A 25,681-nucleotide genomic window follows, 5' to 3' on the forward strand; every position below is an offset into this window, starting at 1 on the left:
TGGGACTCAAAGCATGACACAATTCGAGTATAGTGTGCGGTACACAGCACAAAGAAAATTTCCATACACAAGAAGCTGACAATGGGAACTGAACCAGGTCCCCCTGCATCAAACTCAGTGTCATTGTTTACAGTCAGGTTTTTTATTCACTGACCCACTCCTTCTATATGACAGAAAATAAATTAGCACTAAATCTATATTACAATGATAAATATACACATATATATGTGTAACCAAATCAGTGGTGTGTAAAAAAAAAAAAGAAAGTGGTGTGTGAATAAACTTTATCCTAAATACAAATTCAATATAAGTGACACATGGCAAAAACTCCCTTATATAGACATAGGATCAAATATAAAAGCATTGAGTTCCAAAAAGGATATACAAATGATGGGAGTCGGAAATCCACAAATGGAAGCGCAAAAGCTTCTGATTGGACCAGCCATATCCAAAATAAGATCTACAAAACAAAGAAGCACATGCTCCATAGTATAAAATTGTTTTACTACGAAAATATTTCAATTACAGGGCTACTAGGAAACGCACTCACAATTAAATGCTGGTTTAGCGCATTGGTATATAACCTGATATCAGGTAAAAGCAGCCCTCAATCGACTGCAAAAAAATGCCTGGGGCTGATTTTACAATCGGATGCCACTGGCACTCCATAACTTGCAATCTGCTCACTGGGAAGATGTTGTGAATATTTCCTCTACTGTACATCAGATAGTCACTGCCAATGCTTCTTGCTGAAATGTAATCCACGCTAGCCAGCGTTGTCTGGGTAGATGAAAAGAGTATAGTCCCTGGATGGTCATCGCGATACTTAAAAGTATGAGTTAATTCTGGATCACATGATCTATGCTCACTCTTATTTTGCTCAAATAGAAATTGCCAAATGCGTTTTGACGCTCTGGACGATTTCCTCAGGGTTATGACCTGGAATTACGATGAATGTCCCTTTATATACTGCACCGACACACTTTATTCGAGCAAATACCCAGTATGTACCTGGCAGATACCTGGAATGCGCCGCTCCTCACCTCTGACAAGCCCCGTTGCGTTTGCCTTCCCAGCCTGGGTTCATGCCTGGCTGACGGGCGGCTGATCTGTTAAATGATAATGATTAGGATTTAATAGGCTGCAATGCTTCGCGTGTCTACCAGATGGCATAAATTCATGAATTGTAATGCAGTATATATATATATACTGTGCAGTATTGCAGCCAGCGGGAATAAAATGCTTCAATCCCTGCCTGGAAAATAACCCAATGCACTCGGGCAGAAAACAGTCACAAACCTCAATACACCCGGGTATACCCGAATTCGTGGGACTAGCCGAGCTCGAATAAAGTGTGTCGCCAGTGTATAGCTAGTTGTCATGGTTATTAATTGATTTAAATACAATAATGACATATTTGAAAAAAAGAGAATGGAAAATAACGGAAAATCGCATTTTATATATTGATGTAAAATTGTCAATACATTATGGGAAAAAAAAGAAAATACTTAAAAAACAGAAGCATGAATAAAACAGGGAAAAGGGAGACCAAAAAGCGCACCAGCACAAAAGGAGCAGGAAGAAACCAGAACAAAAAAATGATTAAAAGGGCACTTTAATGTGGCAAAAGACCCATCCAATGCATTTCGAACGTCGCAGCGTTCTTTTTCAAGGATAAAACACAATGTCATAACATCCATTATATACCCTCTTACCTGTGGGCCATTTCGCGCCAAAAATCAGAACCTGATGACGTCATAACAGAGCGACTCAGTGCCGATCTAAGGGCAAAAGGAAGTACCAAAGGCAGTGTGGCCATTTTGGATGTGGGCAAACATAGGAACACAATAACAAAGCTTTATTGACCATTCCAGCAGAACAAAATACATTGCTGCTAACTGGACAAGCATATTTAAACGAAATAAAGCTATATTAAACTAAACTAATGCTTAATAAAGGGTACTATTATATCAAGGAAAAACATGAACAAGGTGGATTAAAAAACTAGCTGTGTTGCAACTAATTTATATACAAAAAAAAAGTTAAAAATAAAAACCTCTAGACATGATTAAAAAAATGTGCATGAAAAGTAAATTTAAAGACATATTACACATACATACTGCATAACACAGATTGTGTACCTAAATCATAGGAACCAGGGAAATACAACCATTATAAAATATGAAGTATTATCCACAAGATACATCAAAGAACAATTTAAGCTTACATATTAGCATAATATTTGCATGATAAGGCATAGGTTCAAAGGTTATAATGACAAGAATATAATGTCCAATATAATGACAATTGTCTTATTTAATCTGTATTACCAACTAATTACACCATAATACGTCTATCACAAAAATGTTTACAAAAAATGTGTTAGTTGCCAGTCAATGTTCAAGCCCATAGGGAAGCGCGTTTGGAGAGTGAAGATCCAATACGCCTCCCTACGGTCCAGAAGGTTGATATGATCACCTCCTCTAGATTTAGAAATAACTGATTCAATCCCCAAAAAGGAAAAATTATTAATTCCTCCCTGACCACATTCAGTGAAATGTTTTGAGACTGGATGATTAGTGTCTCTCAATTTTATGAGCCTTAAATGCTCTAACATCCTGACCTTAAGGGCTCTAGTCGTCCTCCCCACATACCTCTTGCCACAACCACATGTTATTAGATAAATCACAAATTGACTTTTACAATTTATAAAACTGTTAATCTTAAATTCCTTATCATCATTGTTGCCCACACATCCAATTGGAGATTCTCGCCTTGTTAACAATGTTAAGACAATTGGTATTAAACAGGACTCACATGGACTGACAGAATCAAAAAACAAATGTCCTCTTTTTATTTCACAATTTAGTAAACAAAGTGGAAAAGTAAACTCTATAATTTCAAAACATTGGAATGTCTTATCCATGGACCCTGTCCTTAAAAAATATGTGGATTCTGGTCCTACTTTTGTATATCGTAGAGCGAGAACAATTGGATCTCATGTCTCACCAAGTGAACTCAAATCTTCTGGTCTCAAAAAAACTTTTATCACTAGGGGTTCCTTCAAATGTGGCTCTTGTAGTGCATGTAAACACATGAAGCCTGCCAAAAGTTTTTTCCAGTTTGCCTTGCCACCGCCACATGGTGTGAATATATTACCAAATAAGGAATTTAAGATTAACAGTTTTATAAATTGTAAAAGTCAATTTGTGATTTATCTAATAACATGTGGTTGTGGCAAGAGGTATGTGGGGAGGACGACTAGAGCCCTTAAGGTCAGGATGTTAGAGCATTTAAGGCTCATAAAATTGAGAGACACTAATCATCCAGTCTCAAAACATTTCACTGAATGTGGTCAGGGAGGAATTAATAATTTTTCCTTTTTGGGGATTGAATCAGTTATTTCTAAATCTAGAGGAGGTGATCATATCAACCTTCTGGACCGTAGGGAGGCGTATTGGATCTTCACTCTCCAAACGCGCTTCCCTATGGGCTTGAACATTGACTGGCAACTAACACATTTTTTGTAAACATTTTTGTGATAGACGTATTATGGTGTAATTAGTTGGTAATACAGATTAAATAAGACAATTGTCATTATATTGGACATTATATTCTTGTCATTATAACCTTTGAACCTATGCCTTATCATGCAAATATTATGCTAATATGTAAGCTTAAATTGTTCTTTGATGTATCTTGTGGATAATACTTCATATTTTATAATGGTTGTATTTCCCTGGTTCCTATGATTTAGGTACACAATCTGTGTTATGCAGTATGTATGTGTAATATGTCTTTAAATTTACTTTTCTTGCACATTTTTTTAATCATGTCTAGAGGTTTTTATTTTTAACTTTTTTTTTGTATATAAATTAGTTGCAACACAGCTAGTTTTTTAATCCACCTTGTTCATGTTTTTCCTTGATATAATAGTACCCTTTATTAAGCATTAGTTTAGTTTAATATAGCTTTATTTCATTTAAATATGCTTGTCCAGTTAGCAGCAATGTATTTTGTTCTGCTGGAATGGTCAATAAAGCTTTGTTATTGTGTTCCTATGTTTGCCCACATCCAAAATGGCCACACTGCCTTTGGTACTTCCTTTTGCCCTTAGATCGGCACTGAGTCGCTCTGTTATGACGTCATCAGGTTCTGATTTTTGGCGCGAAATGGCCCACAGGTAAGAGGGTATATAATGGATGTTATCACATTGTGTTTTATCCTTGAAAAAGAACGCTGCGACGTTCGAAATGCATTGGATGGGTCTTTTGCCACATTAAAGTGCCCTTTTAATCATTTTTTTGTTCTGGTTTCTTCCTGCTCCTTTTGTGCTGGTGCGCTTTTTGGTCTCCCTTTTCCCTGTATTGCATTGAGTAGCTGCACAGCCTGCCTGCCTGCCCTACCAGGATGTGAGTATTTGCATATTTTTCAGGGGAACCTGCCAATGAGACATATGGTGAGTGGGTTGCACCACACACCACCTGTCTTCAGGAGGATAGTACCCATTATATGACACAATAGGTACTATATCAATTGTTAGTACCCTGGTACAGTGGTCTGGCTTATTATCATTTTGAGATATACCTGCATTTGAGCGCTTCAGCTATTTTCCATATTGCATGAATAAAACATGTGGAATATAAATAAAATAAATAATTTTCAAACACATTAAAGTGGCTAATTATACATAAATCCTTAGATTTTCCTGAATCAAGGTTTAAATGAATATGGGGCCACATTCATGTTAAAAATGTGTTATGTAAAAATCAATATTTCTTCATAAAGGTAACATGTTGTAGAGGTGACAGATTGAAAAATCTAACCATAAGCTGTTTAATAACAAAAGCCACTATTGCATGAAGTATACACAGGGAAAAATACTGTACAGTAGATGAAAATATAAAATGTCATTATTGATCCTATTGCCCAATGAACTCTACCTTGTTAAGATCATTGTGTGAAAGATGAACACTAAACTCAAAGGACACTAATAGCAACAACAGAAAACTTTGTATTGCTTATCAATAGTCATAGAGATGACTATCTAAATGTTGTTTCCAATATAGGTTAAACTACAAGCCAAATATTAACAAGGAGAGAAAACATACAGTAGGAATGATCTGTGTGAGTAAGTTCTAAGCTGAGTTTGTTATACAATAGTTCTAATATCTAAATGTACATAAAGTCCATGGGGGGCTAAGGATTTAAGCTTAAGATCCAGTACGACCCATGTCAATACAGTACTTTTAACTTATCACGCTGTGGTGGTAAATATGAAACATGCCAACCCCATGATTCTAAGGGGCCTATGCTAGTAGCCTTCATAAACCAACTCGCAGGGCCTGTTACGCCGCCAGTTATTTCAGCGTAGTTTTCAAGGTATTGAGAAAGATTCTGAAGACCAACGATAGCTAAATGCTCAAAACTGGTGTGGAGCAGCGATGTGATATTCGCCACTCTCAAAAGGACCCATTTATCTACCTGCAGCGATCTACTGCGATCTGGCCAGTGCATATCTCACCAGCGATCGCAGGGTTTTAATAACAATTTTAATACAAGTGTACATGTGCAGGGGGACTCTGGAAAAGAACTGCATTGATTTCAGTTCCGTGGACACCCTGCTTCCTGAGATACAGACCCCTTTATTGGGTGCATGTGTCTCCTATGCATTTAAATGTCTTGTGTCACGTGACCGTAGAATTTAAATGCATAGGAGATACTAGCACCCCATAACAGGGCCTGTATCTTGGGAACCAGGCAGTCCCCAGACCTGAAATCAATGTGATACTTCTCTTGAGACCCCCTGCTAATGTACACTTGTATTACAATTGTTATTAAAACAGCTTCATTACCCTAGTCACTATTCACTAAAGCAATGAAGGATTTCAACTGCAATAACCTGTTTATTGGAGGCAGATGGGGTGGATGAAGGAGGCAGTAGCCCCAGGATGGGTGGTTCGGTCTGCTGGAAGGTTGTGGGTGTAGTTAACCTCTTCACTACCATAGCAGTGGGAACCGCTATGGTAATGAAGGGGTTAACCAGTCCCGCTACCTCCGGAAGGCTTAAGCACCCATCCTTGGGGCTACTACCCCCTTCACCCAATTCCTCTACACCCAGTAAACAAAAATAAACAAATCAACCCTACTACCTACCTACTCTACCCCTAACAACCCCCAACACATACAGTACAACAATGGGCAAAATTACTACTATCCAGATATTGATAATAGCTCATTTGCCCTTTCTAAAGCAAACATTAGCCAGCCAGCAAAAATAAAGTAAATAAAACTTTCTACATACCCCTTCCATCATTAAGGACATCATCGTAAGCATGCTCCAAGTCCATGTCCTCCATTGGCAGCAAGAGTTCGAGAAAAAAATACAATATAATGGCCCCTAACCCCTTAATCACATTAGCAGTTAATAAACGCTATAGTAATTAAGAGGTTAACCCACCCTCACTAGCTACCCACCCGGGAGGCCTAACCACCCACCCAAGGGTCACTATACCTACCCTCTACCCATTGATTATCATATTGCTACATCATACCCATATAATATGGGCATGATAAGCCACTATAGCAGTCAATGTCCAACCTATTAAAACAATTAAGCACAACAATACACAAAAATTAAAGAAATAAATAAGCACTTAAACACCACAAGAATAAATGAACTAAAAAAAATTCTAACACCAACACCGCTAAAGAATAAAAATGATATATTAAAATACTAGAATACCATTAAAGAAATACCTAACCAACAAAACAAATTAAGAAATAAAACTGCTAGCAAATCCTACAATGTACTAAAAACAAGTAATCCAAATACCAAATAATTTAGTGAAAACTGGACGATTTGGCTGATAACCGCTAAAAAGCCTCGATAACTGGATTATGAAGGCTACCAGCATAGACCACTGAGGGTAGAGGTATCGCTACCATGGATAGAAAAATGTCTAGCAACCCCATGTATTTGTGATCTATTAAGAATGGCTCTCCTATGCTCCGAAAAGCAAATGTATTGTGGACGCTTGGTGCGACCTCCATAATAGAGGCCACAACGGCAAGTAATAAGATTCACACCAACTGTGTCCTACAATTAATGTGACCCTTGACCAAAATCACACACATATTTCTGGAATAATTAGTTGGATGAAGACAAATTGCAGTTAAAAACTTTTTTTTGTTCTAAAGAGTATATTATCAACAAAGGTTAATTCACAAAGGGTTAATTTTAAACAGTTTTAACTTTTCCATTCATGTTTTCAATAGTATTAAAGATAAAAGGAAAACTATTCTGTTGATACTTTATTAAACAAATCATTGCTGTGTTCCTCTATAAGTGCAATATACAGAGTTCAGAAAATCTTCACTGTATAAATTATACACAGACTAGTAGAATATTGTATGATAATTAATTCACACTGTCAAAATAAACCAGTTATCAAGGGAAATTATTTACTATATGATAACAATTTCGGGTGTGGCACCAGGTAAGTGTTAAGAAGATTTCATTCAAAACAATTCAAGCAAATCACAAGGTGTACACCAGAGGCTTTTTGCCCAGTCGAAGATGAAAAATAATAACTTTATTCCGTCTTTAATATGTTTTGCAGACGTTGTTCTTGAAAAAGATTTTCTGCTTCTAGCACAAATTTTGACAAATACAATATTGGTTTGGGATGTACTTTTGAATATATTGAGATAACATATTGCCAAGCAAAATGTTAAAGCAGAAGTTTTTTCTTCCCAACAATAGGTAATGAAAGGCAATAAACAATAAGATTTATGTGCACAAAATAAAAAAATTAAATAAGAACCACACCCAAACTTCGATTTTGTTTTCCATCATTAATTATATTGTGACCTACAGTATAAATTCACAAAAAAAAGTATGGTTGCTGACTTATTTAAGTTAATACCCTAAAAGTGTGAGTCCATTACGAATACTAGTGTATAAACAGGTAAATCTGACGATTGACCCACCAGGCGCTCAGAAATAGAACAATGCTGCCCAGTGATATATTGGAACTTAGGCTATGGTAGACCCCAGGAATAAAGAAAATATAATGTGTGAAATATCTTTTCCAGCAACAGGCTCCCTAGGAGCACCATGTAGTTGAGATAAAAAGATTCACTTATCTGACTCAGGGGTAACTGGTTCCATGCCCGTGAAGTCCTCCAGTGGTGTAACTTCTCCTGCACGCAGACCTCTCCCTGGAGCTGTGTGGATGTGGGGTAAAGCGTGGCCCCCCAGCTTCCCAGCTTCACCAGCGACTGACAGCCTCTTCACAGCCAACCCTGCATCCGCTCCATCGCGGTGGGCGGTCACCTGACCGGCGGCACTGGAAGGATTTCCGGGTCTGGTCACAAGAGGAAGAGATGTCTTATTTTGATAAGACTTATATGTCTAACTCTAGGGAGGAACATATGAGAACTAATCATCCCGACATGGAGGTTGCACAATCAAAAAATTCAAAAAACCCAAAAGGTGCAGGAGGGGTAAAAAGAGTAGAAAGAACACATGGAGCAGACAGCAAAAGTAAGAAATACTCCTAAATCCTTTATTAAATAATGTAATTAACATCTCGGATACCATCCTCACATCATCACAAATATTATTGTTAAACAAGGGCCTAAATTATGCTCCACATGAGAATTTCGATCTCTTTACAACCATAATAGATCTTCAAAAATATACAAGAAAATGGGCCCTCAAGAAACTGTTTGCTAGAAAATGTAGCAATACAACATCTATTAAAGTTGATGATGGGAGTAATGTCACTTTGAAGGGGACTGTTTCTTCCTTTACAGATACTGCGTTTGAATTTGATATGCAATCGCTCTATGAGGAGGGATGTACTGAGACGGTTGTGGAACCCCCCTTTTTCGGCCATACTGATTCCAATCTTAGAAAACGTTCATCCTTTATTCCAAATAATACTAAAGGACCCTGTCTGGCAACCTTTGAACGGTTGGTTGACAGAGATTTAAAGACCTTAGCTAAAGGTTATATGTTTTCTAATACATTTCATACTCCTGATAATCTTACCCCACAGGAGAGATTGGATTTAGAGGAACTGAAGAAAAACAAAGATATTACCATCAAGAATGCCGACAAGGGGGGCGCCATAGTTGTCCAATCATCCAATAAATATAGAGATGAAGCTTTGAGATTACTTAGTAATTCAGATTTCTATGTGAAATTAAAAACAGATCCCACCAAAATGTTTCTTGGGGAGCTCAATGAACTACTTGAATTAGGTGACACATTGTATGTCCTAAGTAACAAAGAGAGGCAATTTCTGGCATGTGAATTTCCCATTGTCCCTGTGTTTCACCATCTCCCAAAGATCCACAAATCATTGGAGGACCCTCCGGGGCGACCTATTGTATCCAGTATTGGATCTTTGGGAGATGGTGTTTCACAATATGTGGCTAAATTTCTTCAACCGATTGTAAAAACATTACCATCATTTATACAAGACACCACAGCACTATTGATAGCTCTTAGGGACATTGTTTGGAAGGAAGGGTACAGATGGGTCACCATGCACGTCACTTCACTGTACACCATTATAGAACATCAACACGGCCTTACGGCCATTTATCACTATCTTCAACTTTCGTCACTTTCTACTGCACAGATCACGTTCATTAATGATGCTATTTTTTTTTTTATTAACACACAATTATTTTCTCTTTGATTCACAATTTTTTTAACAGAAACAGGGCACAGCTATGCGGACATCTTTTGTACCCTCATATGCTAATCTTTTCATGGGTTTATGGGAATCGGAACACATTTACGGTAGCACTAATACATTTCGTTCAAATATTATTTATTATAGACGTTTTATAGATGATTTGATTTTCATATGGGATGGTGATCTTAATAGTGTTCACTCTTTTATTCACAATATTAATTCTAACAATTTAAATCTTCAATTTACTTTTGAAACTAATATTAAGAATATAAATTACCTTGATGTGACTATCCATGGTGATCCAGTTACAGGTATACAAACGGACATATATACTAAACCACATGCCAGGAATTCGTACTTACATGCAGATAGTAGCCACCCCAGGACGTTGATCCGTGGGATACCGAAAGGGCAGTTTATGCGATACAAACGCCTTTGTACCAACCAAGAAACATTTTTGGAACACTCTAAAATATTGAGTTCAAAGTTTCTATCTAGAGGATACACTCAGGAGAATATAGACATGGCATTTCTGAATGCTGACTCAATGGATCGAGAAGAACTATTGATACACAATAAAGAAAGAGACAAACTCAAAAAAGCTAAGTTTACTGACAGTCCATTGTTTATCACAAAATACAGTAAACAGGCGTCACAGATCAGACAAATTGTCTCTAAACACTGGAATATACTGAAATTGGATCCTGACCTGGAATCATACACCAGATCGGGTCCAAAATTTGCATTCAGAAAGGCCAATACATTAGCCACGTCCATATCTAGAAGCATGTTTCAATCCAAAAAATCAAACATAAGGAATGTACCAAAAGGCTTTTTCCCATGTGGTTTCTGTAGGTACTGCAAATATGCATCTCCCACCAAAAGAATACGTACATCATTACCTAATAGCAGACACAGGATTAATACCTTTATAAATTGTCAAACTACTCATGTCATTTATGTGATTACTTGTGGTTGTAAATACAGATATGTAGGTAGAACTATCAGGTCATTATATGTTAGAATTTCCGAACATATTAGACTAATAAACAAACATGACCTTTTCCACCCAGTAGCCAAACATTTTGTACAATGTCCACTCGGGCGATTAAAGAATTTTACATTCTTTGGTGTAGAACATGTTTCTGTTCATGTAAGAGGAGGTGACAGGCTTAATCGCCTTAACAAAAAAGAAATGTCATGGATTTTCTCATTGAATACTTTGCAACCTTTTGGTTTAAATGTTGAATGGGAATTGAAACATTTCCTTCATGACTGATTCATCTTATGCCTCTCATTGCATGCTTTTCCTTTCTTTGTCCCCCCTCCCCCCCTCCCCCCTCCCCCCATCTTTCCCCCCCCCTTCACCCCCCCTTCCCCCTCACCCTCCTTCCCTCCCCCCCCTTCCCCCCCTCCCCCCCGCCTCGTCCCTTTCCTTCCCTTTTCTACCCCCCCCCCTTTTTTTTTTTTGGTTTGATTTTCTTTATTATGTATACAGATTTCACAATCAATGGATTATATACTTTATTCAATTGTTTAGACATATTAATGCTGATCATAAATTAAAAATTCAAAATAATATTTTTACATTTGAGTATATTACAAATTATGAATTGCTATATCCTTCTGTTGATATTGTTGCTCTCTACATAATTATATTCTTTTGTCATTCGAACAACAATTCAAACCCATGGGTATATTATTGCATTATTGCAATATTATTGTAATATGTTTATCAACTTATTGCTTAATCTAGACATGAAGTGTGCATATATATGTTTTTAAGATGACCTATCAATAATACATTGCTTTACATATTTGGATACAATGTTAGGATTTATGGTATAAGCAATGGTGTTTAGGTCACTTTGATTTTTGTAGAATACTATGTTTTATGTGACGTCAATGTTGTGGGAAGTGTGTTGATGGACACCTGGTGTACGATTCGATTGGGAAATACGAACAGGTGTAGCAATTAAAAACACCCTATAACTAGATGGTTTTAATGCAAGCGGATCACTCTTTGACAAAGGCCCCATAGGCTGAAACGCGTCAGAGGATCTGCTTGCACTTTGTGTGAATAAAAGCTTTTTTCAGTCACTCATCAGCCTTCTTCCACTTATTGCGGCTGTGCGGCGTTTTCACCCCCCTCGGGAGGATTTTTTCATTACGAATACTATTCTCACATTTAATATTTGGGCTACAAATTAAGACTTTATGTACTGTAATGTACTTCAAATATACTATGTCTTTTGCACTGGAAACAGGTAGAGTAGGAGAATGTAATACGGAGACTACTGTAAGTTAATATGTAAATATAATATTGCAGCTCATTATTCCGTGTGTGTGTAATAAAATAAGAAGAAAGCGCAAAACGCCCATAGCATAGTTATATTCAATTATTAGAAAAATTATTAAAGCAGGTAAGTATTACAGTCACAATATACATACAATTGAAAGCACATTCCCACTTTATTTGGGCAATGTGGAGCCCATCCGAGTGTGTCTGGATACCTTCATTGACCAGCTGAGCACAGGCTGTCACTCCGAAGATTTCACTTCCGGTGCATATCAAATGTCACCTTTTCAGACTGATGGTTACTCCTCCCCCAACTATCTTGCAAAACACCTGCCAAATGCGTTTTGAAATGTAGATCACTTTATCGGGGCAATAGCTTAAAGGTAGCAAGGTTTAATTATTTATACCCATTCTAATTAGTGTCTATTGGAAAACATACAGTACTGTGATCCATTCACACATCTAACCAATGATTGCATAGAAACGATACATACAGATGCAGCGGACTTATTCGAACACTTCACGCGTTGTATACCTCGGAATACCCATGTCATTGCGCATGATTTCTTCCAACCATACCGCCTTAAAACGTGTGTTGACTCGTGTTTTTATCGAGTGCAGAAAATGGCATTTTAGTGTTGCCTGCAATACCGTTGAGAAACTCAAGTGGGCGATCGCAAGTTTTGTCTTAAAAATCTAATAGCAATTACAGTAAACCTGTCTTTTATTGCCGTACAGTACTTCAAGTGTGTGTGTACTGTAATTGTAATTTTAATATTAACGTTACAAGTTCATAGTGTATAGTGTACATGGGAAATAAGTCCTTTTTGACCTTAGCCATATACAAATCCTCTAACTGTAGAAGAATAAGAATATGAGCACACATAACAAAAGTATTTTATACGAATTAAGTGTTGTATTTGTACAGGATAATAAAGGGAAAAGGAGTAATCCAAAAATACAATGTCGCTTCTTCTTCCAAATGTAAAATATTTTTTTCCACGCATGTGTGTATGTCTAATTGGAACCTTATTGAAATGCATATGCGTGTCATCACATTTATGCGCATGCGTGTATTTCTAATTGGAACCTTGTTGAAGCACATGATACTTTTTGATACTTTATCTGTATACTGTACTGTATGAGGTGGCCTTCTGTGATTTTATGTGGGGGTGGGGGGTTCAAATGATTCTGATGAATTTAAAGAAGGAACAATTTTATTTGTACAGGATAATTAAGGAAAACGAATAATACATAAATACAGTAGGTCGCCTTTCTTCAAAATGTATAATCTTGTCTTTATCTTCTTCGTAATGGCTGAATTGCATTCTGTAGTTCTTTTGTCATTGAGAGAGGGGGATTAGGGCAAATTACTGACTATTAATGTACATTATGCATACAGTACAATACGTTTGCACATTTCCACCTCCACTTTCATGTAGTGCTGTAGCTCTGATAAGAATTTTTTTCACCTTTTAAAGCAGAGAAACAAGATTAGAACTATACAGTATATAATGAATAAAGCAAGCAAGGTTTAACTTACACAAATACTCTATGTAATTCCATCCCTATGTACCAATAGGGACCACATAGTATCTACACACATTTTTAGTAATGCAACACTCTCTCACATTTCCACACCTACCCACACCATTGGTATACACACATTTGTATTCGCTCCCACTCCACACACACCTTTTGTAAAGTGCTGTATACACTGTGGGCGCTTTATAGATTTGCATACATACACACACATACACACACACTATTTCATCACTAACATTCAGGGACTATTTAACACTTCGTCATAAATTGCAAACTGCAGAGGGGGGAGGGATAGGTTTCAGTCACAGATAACATTCCAAGATGCACTGTTTGTAAGTTAAACCTTGCTTGTTTTATTCATTGTAACACCGCCGGAAGAAGAGATCAGTGTATCTTGAAAGCTTGCCCAAATAAAAGCATTTTGTTAGCCACAGACTGATATCGTCTATTCCTTTTTGATATATATATATATATATATATATATATATATATACTGTATATTTCTCCTCTTGTTTATCTGCTTTTTATAAGGTACACTTGTTGTGTATGCTCCCTTTGATAGGGTGAGGTTTCTCTATACCTCAGTGGCTGCACTTCAGTATAGAAGAAAATATATATGGTATAAAACTGTTTAGTTTTATTTATACACCATTAGTAAAATAAATTGCACTCATGACTTTTTAAGAGGTCAACTTCTCAATATGATAAACAGCATTGTCAGGTACTGTGTGTTAGCAGGGACATCTCAACATCTCTGTTCTTTCCTCTCAACGTGGCTGCTTTTAGACTCCACCTACCTGATGACAGTGCACAGTAACACAACAGCACTGGACCAATCTCTCCGCTATCCTTCTGTTCTGTTAGTCTCTTAGCTCTGTACTCTTGGTTTTCTTATTCTTATCATCCAGGGACCACTAGTTGCTAGTCTTTGTTTAAGATTTTGTCCTCTTTTATAGATGATTTTTGCTTTATCAGGTAAAATGTTACACAAAATGGAATTATTGTTCATGATGTCCCAATACTTTCAATAAACACATAATCTTGGATGATATTTTGTTATGACCCATAATAAAAAATCTAAATTATAGATTAGACTTTGGGGCTTTTAATTGTAATCCCTATGAATGTACAGTATTTAACAAATTATTCTCGGTAGCATCAAGGGTCTGTGTGTTAGCATGGACAGCTGAACACCTTTGCCTGAGAACACTGAGGATAACAGAACTCAGGAAGGAATTACCAGAGGGAAAGGGCAAAGCAAAGCATAGTCACAAAAAAACCAGGGTCATGCACAGTTTATCAGGCAGATTACTTGAAGGGTTAAAACAAGGCAAAGTCCAGAACAGTTCCAAGGTCATACAAAGTTGAGCAGCAAGGTACTGTTCTTGAGGGTTAGGTAGAGGCAAAGTCCAAAGGAAGTCTGAGGTCAAACCACAAAGACACACAAGTAGCTTGACAGGTAACAGGAGTAGACATGAACTTTTCAGTAACAAAGTTGCAATTCAATGAGCATATGACTTTCTGTCCTTTAAGTAGGGCTTGCCCAGGAAGTGGGAGGGTCCTGCATTGAAAAGCCTCGGGGGAGTTGTAGTTCTTACCCTCCCTCCGCCCCCCTGAAATTAAAAAAAAAAAAAAACCCTGTAAACTGAATTTCAACATATTCTCTAGCTGTGAAACATTTAAGGACCCGCAAACATGGAAAATTAAGCAAACGGCTAAGAAAATACCTAAATATGCTATTGGTAATGTATCTGTAAATTGCCTCAAATATAAACTTTAATTTAACACTCTTAACTTTACTAAACTAAATGTATTGACATGGCCATATCTAATACAGTATATCTCTATGCAGATAATGCAAAAACACCCTCAGTCTCTCTGCAGGAAGATACAGTAATCTGCTCACTGCAGGTTCTTTCTTAAATTCTTGAGGCCAAAAAATACAATGATTTTTTGATATGCATATGCATAATGAATAAGGGAATAAAGTTATATTCAGCCACTTACTTTTTTTCTCTTACAAGCCTAAACACTTCACAGCTATCCTTACATGAGGACAAAACACCTGATTATAATTGAAAAAAAAACCTTCATATTAAAGCAATTGACATGTACACTTCAGTTCTGTAAGTCTGATTAGCATCAGACATTTAGCGTTAGCCTGTTGTCCATAGAGCACTGTCACGGGAGACCAGGACTTTTAACAAATTTATACCGGGTTCATTCAGTAGGCAAAACACAGTAGTGTAATCAAATGTAGTTTATTCGGGTAAACCCATGTACACACAATGTATACATAACATACAGACGAAAAACACACTTACTGGGGCTCTGGGGGTGAAAACTAGACTAAAATAGGGTCAGGGTGCCTGCTTCGGAAGGCTTACCCTGACCGGGATACCCACCCGTGCTTCCAGGTCCTCTTTTCGGCTAGAAGCTCTAGCTGCGACCGCTACACTCTAAAATGAGAGCTTGGACCTCACGTCTGACTTAGCTTCAGATAGGCAGCTTTCTCAGCTTCAAAAATTAAGCCGGTTGCTCTGCTATTCGTAACAGAGCAACTTTGAAAAGCCCACCTTTGCATAACCTGCCCAAGTCACAAGATCATCTGGTTCTCTGACTGGGGTTTCTCCTTACATACCTTCTGCTGTTCTATGTTCAGCATGGAAGTAGGAGGAGCGACCAATCAGAGCGTGGGAATTTATCCCGGCCAGCCAATAGGAATAAGGGCTCGACCTTTGGCTGACGTCAGAGGACGGGGCGTGCCAAGCCGGTTCTGGAAAACCCATTGGCGGGACATATGAATTGACCAATGGGAAACGCGCTGACATTCTGCCCTTTCCCCCAGTCAACACATTGCCACCTACTGGGCAGGCTCCACTGAGTCTGGCAAACCAGAGAGTCATCCCTACAGGGTGTCTCTGTTCTCCGGCACCTCTCAAAATTCCATCTCCTCTTTGAACTACAATGTCTATCCAGACTTCCCGGCACCTATATGGATGCCCGGGCTAACTGAATAGACATTTATAGTATATGTACCAAACATGATACAACATATTTTAATACATGTTATAACTTGGGGAGACGCATATCTATGCGGGACATAAGACTGGGATATCTGGGCTCGAAAACCAGAAGTCTGAGGGACACTGGGTAGCCCCCGTGTAATTCAACCCACGTAATGGCAAATCATGCCTGCCCACCAGGGAGAATTAGGGGACTACCGATATCTTTGGCCCCCCAACTCCAGCAAACAAAACAACTGCATTTCAACCCAAATATCCCACCTAAAACTTACACACAGAAAGTTTCACAAGTCTGGGGCAAAGGGAACATGAAAAGTAGAAAAGCAAGGGACACTTTAACTTTTGAATGTTATGTTACCTGGCCCATGGCTTATGGTGCAATGTAGCTGCCAAGTACCCCATTGTTTCAGGGGTAACGAGATGGGATTAACCTTTATTGTATAGCCTTGTTACCCCCTACAGTCACATGCACATACACTCTACTCATCTGACGTCAGTGAGCTTCATTTCTGTTTTTTCAGGATGAAGTCAGCACCGTACGTCCCACCTCCTCTACCCCCAACAACTCATCCCCCCTCACCACACATAGTAATGGGTAAAAGCCCTATTAGTCAAATCTGGCTAATAGTGCATTTGGCCATTCAATAGCCAGCCACCCTATCGTAAATAAGAGCTGTACTTACCCCTGCCAGGATGAAGGCCATCCTCGTCTTCAGTGGCACCAACAGTTACATTAAAACACTACAGTAGATACTGACCATTAACCCCTGAATTACCTTAGCGGTTACTAACCTCAATGGTAATTAACAGGTTAACACCCCCTCCCTCCTGCTACATACCTGGGAGGCCAAACCACCCTCCCTGGGGCAACTACCTCATGACCCACCCCCTCTACCCTATCACCTCACACACAAGTGGGAAATAGCCCTAATATTTATGTCTTTATTTATATAGCGCCATTAATGTACATAGCGCATCACAGCAGTATTATACGTGACAATCATATAAATAATATAAATAACACATAAAGGGGAGTAGTGCTTCAGACATTAAAGTAAGTTTTAGGAAAGGTGTCCCTGCTCTGAAGAACTTACAATCTAATTTGTTGGTAGGAAGAACGTACAGAGACCGTAAGAGGGCGTTCTTGTAAGTGCATCTGCAAGGGACCAAGGTTAATGTATGAGGTGTTAATTATCAGCCATGAAGCTACTCATATGCTTCCTTAAGCAGGTGTGTTTTGAGGTGGGTCTTAAATGTGGATAGAGAGAGTACTAGTCGGATATTGAGGGGAAGGGCATTCCAGTGGTGTGGGGCAGTCAATTAGAAGGGGTTAAGGCGGGAGAGGGCTTAAGATACAAAAGGGGAATAGAGAAGAGAACCTTGAGCAGAACGCAAGAGTCGGGATGGTGTATAGCGAGAAATTTGGGTTGAGATGTAAGGAGGAGCAGAAGAGTGTAAAGCTTTAAAAGTGAGGAGGAGAATTGCGTGTTTGATACGGGATTTGAAATGAAGCCAGGAGAGGGATATCAGCAGGGACAGATTTTGGAAAGAGTAGAGTGTTTCTGGCAGCAGCATTTAGAATAGATTGTAGGGGAGACAGGCGAGAGGCAGGAAGGCCAGACAGCAGGAGGTTACTGTAATTGAGACGGGAGAGAATGAGGGCTTGAGTCAGTGTTTTTGCAGTCGAGCACCATAGCAAAGGGCGTATATTGGTAATATTGCGGAGGAAAAAAATTACAGTTTTGTGCTACCTTTTGAATGTGAGAGAAGAATGTGAGAGAGGAGTCGAATGTAACCTATAGGCAAATATGGCTAATAGCACTTTAGCCTATTTGTGATGGGGAAAAAACACACAATTAAATAAATTATACATAACAATACAATAAAAACAAACACTAGCCATGAAATCCATTGACTGTGGTCAACAAGGGCACAAATATCCACATTGGCAATCAATGGGCAAGCTACAACCTTCACCCACCCCCTCTACCTCCAGCAAACCGGATACTGCTGTTTAACCCCTGCATTACCTTAGTGGCTCACCTGTTATTTTATTTTTGTTACACTACCGACACGATTTATTCGAGCAGGGCTAGTTCCGCAAGCCGGGGGATGCCCCGGCTTGCTAGCCCCACTCCCTCGGCGTGCCGCGCATCACCGATGCGCGGTCACGCGTCATCGGGTGCCAGCGCCCCCTCCCCGAGGGAGCCCTGGTGTCCCGCGATGTGGGGGACGGCGGCAGGGGGTTCCGGGGGACCCGGCGGACCTGGCAGCAGGAGGGAGAGCGCCCCGATCGGAGGGCGCTCTTCCGCTGCTTCGGCGCGCGCCCGGCACCCTCCGGCGCGCGCCAGGTTACTGCTGCGGCCGAGAACGGGCAAATGCTCGAATAAACTCGGCCGCAGCAGTACATTGGATTGATCAGGTGGTCTCTGGAGCTGATATTAATGCGAGTCAGCTCCGGAGACCCCCGACTTCAGTCCTATGTAGTAAAAATAAATTGTACTCTGTTTGATCCAAAGCGCAACTTCTTTCTCAGCACCATTTAGGTGGCAACAAAAAGGAGTTTTTCAGCAGTGATTTGCATCTCAGAGCTACTTGAATAGCAGTTATTGGCAAAAAATGTGAGTTTCACTTTTTTTTACCTACAGTACTGCTCAGTTAGTTTTTGCAAGAGTGATAACGTCTGTAAAAAAAAGCCATTTACAGGTGATGTTGACATGTTATCATGGCTTTCTGAATAGCTAGCTATACATGCAAAATCGCTTGTAAAGTTAATTTTACAAGCATTAGTCACTTATCGAAGCTACTAGACTTGGACCCTATATGTTGCCAGTAATTATGTAGTTAAAGTTTAAGCCGCTACAGGAAATTTGTAAATGGTGAACACAATTAAATGCTATTGTTAATTTTAAATGCCTATGATATGTGTAATAGGTTTAAAAATAAAAGGTGTTTTGGAATAAAAAACTTATTCTGTAAATAGCCAAAAGAGAAAATAAGATAGCGGACCATCTAGCTGTTGATAAATGAGCCAATTAGTCTTTAGCCTCAGTTATCTAAACAGAAATTCCCAGGGAATTTATTATTTGTGGAAATGTTTAAGCATGAATATTTACTATTGTTGCCTGACTGCAAAACTCCATGAAAAACTAATGCAAAAGAATTTAGCCAAATGTATTAAAGGAATATCTCCTGTGCAAAACTGCCTCAGATTAATCACAAAATATAAACCCATTGGTTTCAATTTTAATGTTGTTTTCTAGTAATTGTGTTGCAGTTTTGCTATTGTTTTAAATTGCAGCAATACATTTGTAAATCAGGTGCTGCTTTTGACTGGTTTTGCCTCAGTTTTCCAGCCCAGACGTAATTAAATAGACCCCATCATGAACATAGTTGCCCATCTAAATGTGTGGATGTGTGCAAAGGGTTAACAGCAACTGGCCACCTAGTTGCATTGCTTACCTCCCTTCAGGGCACTAAATAAAAATGAGCACTCCACTTATGCTGCCACCACCAAGATTAATTTAAGGGCTTAAAAACCTAAGACGTGCTCGGTCCCCTTTCTTTGAAGAAAAATATACAAATTTAAAAGAAAAACAGTTTAGCAATATGTGTCAGAAAATGAGGGTACTATCTATAATATCTATAAAATATAATACTGTACAGTAGGTTCAATAAGAGTTCACATGTTATATGTACTGTACTGTAATATTACAAAAGGCGTACAGTGCTTATTACATAAAAAGGATGACAAACATGTGTAGAACATAATGTCAGACAGTTTTAAAATAAAAAGGTGTAAAGGAAAACCTATACATTACCAGTCTTGTCCTATATTCCTCAAGGGGTTGTGAGGTAGAATGTGTGAGACCAACACTAGTGTACCTCTAGTGTAATCTGTCTTGTGGGATTCAAACACACATTTTTATACTCCACAACTCTTCCATCAGCAGAGCTATCTACAGGAGGAGATAGCTGGAACATGTCCCAGGCCCAGGGGCTAGGGTGTCCGGCCTGAAAGTTTGATTTAACTTCTGCGTCAGATTGCCGGGACCTCTGTGTGCGGCAGGGTCCCAGCTCTTATTTTCTCTGAGGCCCTCTCAAGACCCTACCCCCCACCCCCCGGGTCTTCAAGTTGTCCAGTTGGGAACTTCAGCCCGACCAACTTTCCTTAATGAAAAGGTCAATCCCCCAAGACATTTTTTTTAAAGGTGGAGACGAGTGAGAGGGTACAGGACAAATATAGGAAGGATGGGGAGTGAGAGAGAGTATAGGAGGTATATATTAGTGGTTAAGAATAGGGGATTTTAGGTTAAGGGGTAACGGTAGTCACTTACCTTAGCGGTGAAGCAGCCTAGTGGCTTACTGTCCCTGGGCGAAGCGAACAGTGGCAAAATCTGGGGGTCATTTTGTCATGGCAAAATGTCCATGACCAAATGTCCTAGACTAGTTTGTCTGTGCTTGCCCATATTTGTATGTACACTGTAACTGTTTATATAATTAGCCAATCTCTGTACCCCCATTGTAACATGCTGTGGAATATGTTGACCCGACAAATGCTGTATCTAATAAAAATAATAATCCCCTCTTGATTACTATACTGAACACAATTTTTTTTTACGGTTACAAGACTTTATTATGACAGACCCCAATATATTTCAAATAGGAAATTTACAGTATATTTGTGGCATTTTACCAACTGGTGGACTGACTGGACTTGAAAAATTACTTCTCATACTAAATCACTGCCTTTCATATTTACTGGAACAGCTTACTTATTCTAGTTTACTTAATATTAATTTTACTATTAAGTATTTAGATACTTGTAAACATAAGTTTTTTTGTTCTCTACTGAATTATCTTTTTACTCCAAAAGGCCAGAGCCAGTATTATGGACCAAGGATGGGGGAGAACTTCCAGATCCTGAAAGAATGGTTATCAATGGTCGAGAATTAACAATAAGTTTCCTAAATAAAACAGACAATGGCACATACCGATGTGAAGCAAGCAACGCTATTGGTCAAAGCAGTGCAGAATACATCTTGATAATAAATGGTGAGTGTCACTAACTCAATTTATAGAACATTTGATCTTTTTTGCTTTATTTATTTTCCTTCTGTCATTCTTTACAGGGCTTTTTTTATAGGTCATTTGCTAACTCATTCAAGCTTTTTTCTTTGATATTTCTATATGTCAGTAATGTTTTGCTATTGATCATATTGTTTGGAAAACTAACATTTGAAACGTTGAAATGCAGCTGATTTATAAAATGGGATGACCTTGCTGTGAACTGTAGGTACCTGAATAGTAAACATACAGTACTTATAGCATTCTGTTGAAAAGAGATCTGTATAGTAATTGTAAAAAGCCAGAAGACCCATTTGAGGGAATAGTTTGTAAGTTATTTTCAATGCTGGAAGATATCCTATGGCACTGCTTAGAAAATATGGGTCAATGTGCATTATGTTTTAAACCTTGCTGTTACTATTCTGTATACATTGGTTTCTGTTTACTTGTATATGACATTTACAATGACAAGACCATAGTTTAATAATATATTTCCATCTAAATTGCTAATAATAATAATAATAGCATGTTCTTGTATAGCGCTGCTAGTTGTACGCAGCGCTTTACAGAGACATTTTGCAGGCACCGGTCTCTGCCCTGTGGAGCTTACAATCTATGTTTTGGTGCCTGAGGCACAGGGAGATAAAGTGACTTGCCCAAGGTCACAAGGATCCAACACAGGGAATTGAACCAGGCTCCCCTGCAACAATACTTCAAAAAGCCAATACTTCATGTTAAAATTGATGAGTAGTGAAGAGTGACACACTGTGCTTATTTGCATGTCATTACCCAGGAAGCACTGTTTTCTAAGGGATAATGGGGAAAAACAGGGTTGCAGACCTGAGGTAGATCTGAGATAGGCAAATGCACCACACGTGGTATTTTTATATACTGTACACTGTACGATTGAGGATTTTTGTCCCTTTTGTAAGCCCATAACTAAATTAATGTCTGCTAAAAGATATGCTCATTCCACTTCTCTTGCATCTACAATACCAAGGAACCTGCAATGCCAGGCGCCCCTCTCATGTTAAAGAGGTTAAACCTAGAGATGGGCAAACAATTAGCCAACGTTCAAATGTGCTGACATTTTGCAAGTTTGACTTTTTGTCAAAAGTAAAAAGGTCTGTAAAAAAACCAATTGATAGCATGTAAATCCATATTTGGCCAACAAGGCTAACTTTGATAAACTTTAAAATGTCATCCAGAAATTGAAATATATAGAGAGACATGGTCATTTAAATATACTTTGCATATCCAAGTGAGCATATTTCCCAGGTATCTCGGGTGTACTTCTTGTTGTGCACAAGTACCTCTATGAGAACTTTCATGGGATTGCGAAAAATAGAAATGTTTGTGCAAGAATGTGTGGCCCGAACTTTTACAGATTCCCCCATCTCTAGTTACACCTACAAATGTCTGCATTTGCTTAAGCATTATAGGGGGCCAAGCAGCTATAACCCTGTGAATGGGAACCAGGGAGCTACCGTTTCTATTCCTATCTATAATGCTATTGTACCTACTTGCAAACGTATTGTGTTGGTGAGTAGGATTTTACATTATGTCAATCTAGACTTTAATAGAAAATATACATGACATTTACATTACATTTTTTTAAACTAATGCTGAGTGTGAACTTTAAGACTTTCCAAGTTAAAAATATAGAAAATGTGTCAGTTTGTCTATGAAGTCTATTTACTGAGTCTCCTGTCTGCAAAACGATCAACAGATTACAACAAACGTACTGTAGAATATAAAAAATCTCATTGGACAAGATGGATATTATTTCCTTTAATGAAGCAGGTGCTATTTTCTCACTAGTATTGTCCAATGTTTCTGCTGGGACTCAATATCATACTCCTTTTATTGTTGGGTTAGCTTTTAGTAATGTTAATAAATAAAGAAAAGGGAACACAAGTCAGTTCTTATTTCCAGTAGGAAATGAAAATTCATCCTTGGCAAGTTATTCTGTAACTGTATCTCCCCATTTTACTTAGTAAAGCAGCAGTTTATGTTCAATTTCAGATGGTGGAAAATGACCCTGTAATGTTACAAATTTCCCTTGCTGCATTCAGTTGCTAATATGTATGTTTTCTAAAGGAGAATCAATCTATAATACATTTTACTGCTTTGTTGTGCTTTTAAAGATGTTTGACCAATTTAAAAAAAAAAAACGACAATATGAAACGACAATATGATATTTAGAGCAATAGTCAGCTTTCATACTCTTATTCATAATGCATATGTTGAATACTGTTTAGATGCTTTCATCTGTTTTTTCCATATTGTCATTTTCTTAAAAACATTCATTTGCGACATGTTTATGTACGTAAAGTTAACGTTTATTAATCTTACGTTTATGAACTTTGTAGATACAGTCAAACTGCTTTCCTTTATTTTCTTTGTCCAGTTTGGAAAGTAATTCCCCAAACAGCTTAAAGTCGGGTACAAAGAGTTAAAAAAATAAAAGTAAATAGGCACCTTACTAGTAATTGCATTGTTCCAACGAAGCAAATAACAGATACATTGTTTTATTTTTTCTTCATGCTGCTTTTCACCACCCCTTTAACCCTTTGATAATGCAGTGGCCTTTGAAGTACAGTATTGCAGATGTATTCAATGTTTGTGCGTTAAATAGAAATGTGCCCTAATTAGAAGTGTCTAAAGTTGGTCAAAGATCCCTCAAATGTTTAGGGCATTGTTTTTATGAAGCCGCTTAAATGTTCAAGCAAAGACGCATTTTCAAATGTCAGGCTAAAAAAAGACATATTTTTCTAATCTTATACTCAAACTAATCTTTTCCTAGGAAAACCACCAAGCTTTTTGCTGAAGGTGGGTTCAGAGGTATTCTCTAAACATGTGTTATGCTAGTGGGTTTTGCCAAAGTTTCATATCTTCCAAACGTTGTTGCCGGGGGCAAATGTCCAACATTTGTTGCAAATCTTTTGAAAAATGTTTCACACATCTCTCACATTAACAGTGGAAGTTAAATCTGTTTCAGGCAGGAAGGGACTCATTGAAAAAGCTGGAGCTTTTTCTATGTCTTGAAGTGCCTAGGTTTAATATTTGTTTTATACCTGGGACATTCTTGCAAATGATGCCAAGAATTTGTAAACGCCTTATGCTGCAAAACCTGTGCACTTCTGGTTAAGATAAAATCACTATCAGGGTGAGATTTACCATAGAAAAATAACTCAATTTAAAGCAAAGGATTTTTTTATTTTATAAATCTGATGCTGTTTAGCCTAAATGAGACGAGAAAGACATTGATAAATGACTCTGTAAATAAAGTAAACATTAATATTCTAGAATGTATTTTCAGATCCCTTCTTATCAGATTCTAGCTCAGATAAATGTTCATCTTCACTAATGCAGAGGTGACATGCTGTGGTAACAACCATCGGACGACATCAGTTTGTATTTTCTATTAATATCCTGCTAGAAACATAATATTTCAGGTCACATTTTCAATTTGAATCTTCTCATTTGAAAGTTGGAAACCTAACTATGAATTATTTATCAAGTTCAGATCTGCAGCTGTGTCAAGGTCCCAATGAAGAGTGTTGCTTAACGAACCTAATCCATGTTGTGCCATCTTTGTCTCAGTGTGAGATACTCAGCAGTCATCCTATGTGGCTGCTCATCAGTCACTGCTTAAATCATTACCAAATGGACACATGTTAGCTTCTGGATACACACCGTTGATAACAAAATACACTGGCATAATGGCATAGTTAAGAATTTGACTGATACAAATTTACAGATTTATATTGCACAACTGTATGCCAAGATATACTATTAGCAATAGTCCTTACGCCAATGTTATGAATAGATTACTTGCAAAAGATATGTTTCAATAATTAATTACGGTTCTTTACTTATTTGCTTGAAAGTTGACAGAAGGGGTAATAACTCTTTAAGTTAATGTTATAAAAGATGGTAAAACTGCCTTTTTTTTTTTTTTTACCCCACGTGGAAAAAGGTTTATGATAGTCCTCAAAGTAAATCCTGAGGAAGCTTGCTTTGGTTTG

At 38.0% G+C, this 25,681-nt stretch overlaps 1 protein-coding gene across 4 annotated transcripts in view; it reads left to right on the forward strand.

Moving 5' to 3' along the window:
- Positions 1-25,681, forward strand: part of CADM2 (cell adhesion molecule 2) — a 1,412,134-nt gene that overhangs the window by 1,253,546 nt on the left and 132,907 nt on the right. For all 4 annotated transcript variants that reach the window (XM_075594001.1, XM_075594000.1, XM_075593997.1 and 1 more), the window contains one exon: positions 21,460-21,638. In XM_075594001.1, coding sequence (XP_075450116.1) covers positions 21,460-21,638 — 179 coding nt within the window. The remainder of the gene's footprint in view (positions 1-21,459; positions 21,639-25,681) is intronic.

Source organism: Ascaphus truei, chromosome 3, assembly GCF_040206685.1.
Source record: "Ascaphus truei isolate aAscTru1 chromosome 3, aAscTru1.hap1, whole genome shotgun sequence".
NCBI classification, from domain to species: Eukaryota; Metazoa; Chordata; class Amphibia; order Anura; family Ascaphidae; genus Ascaphus; species Ascaphus truei.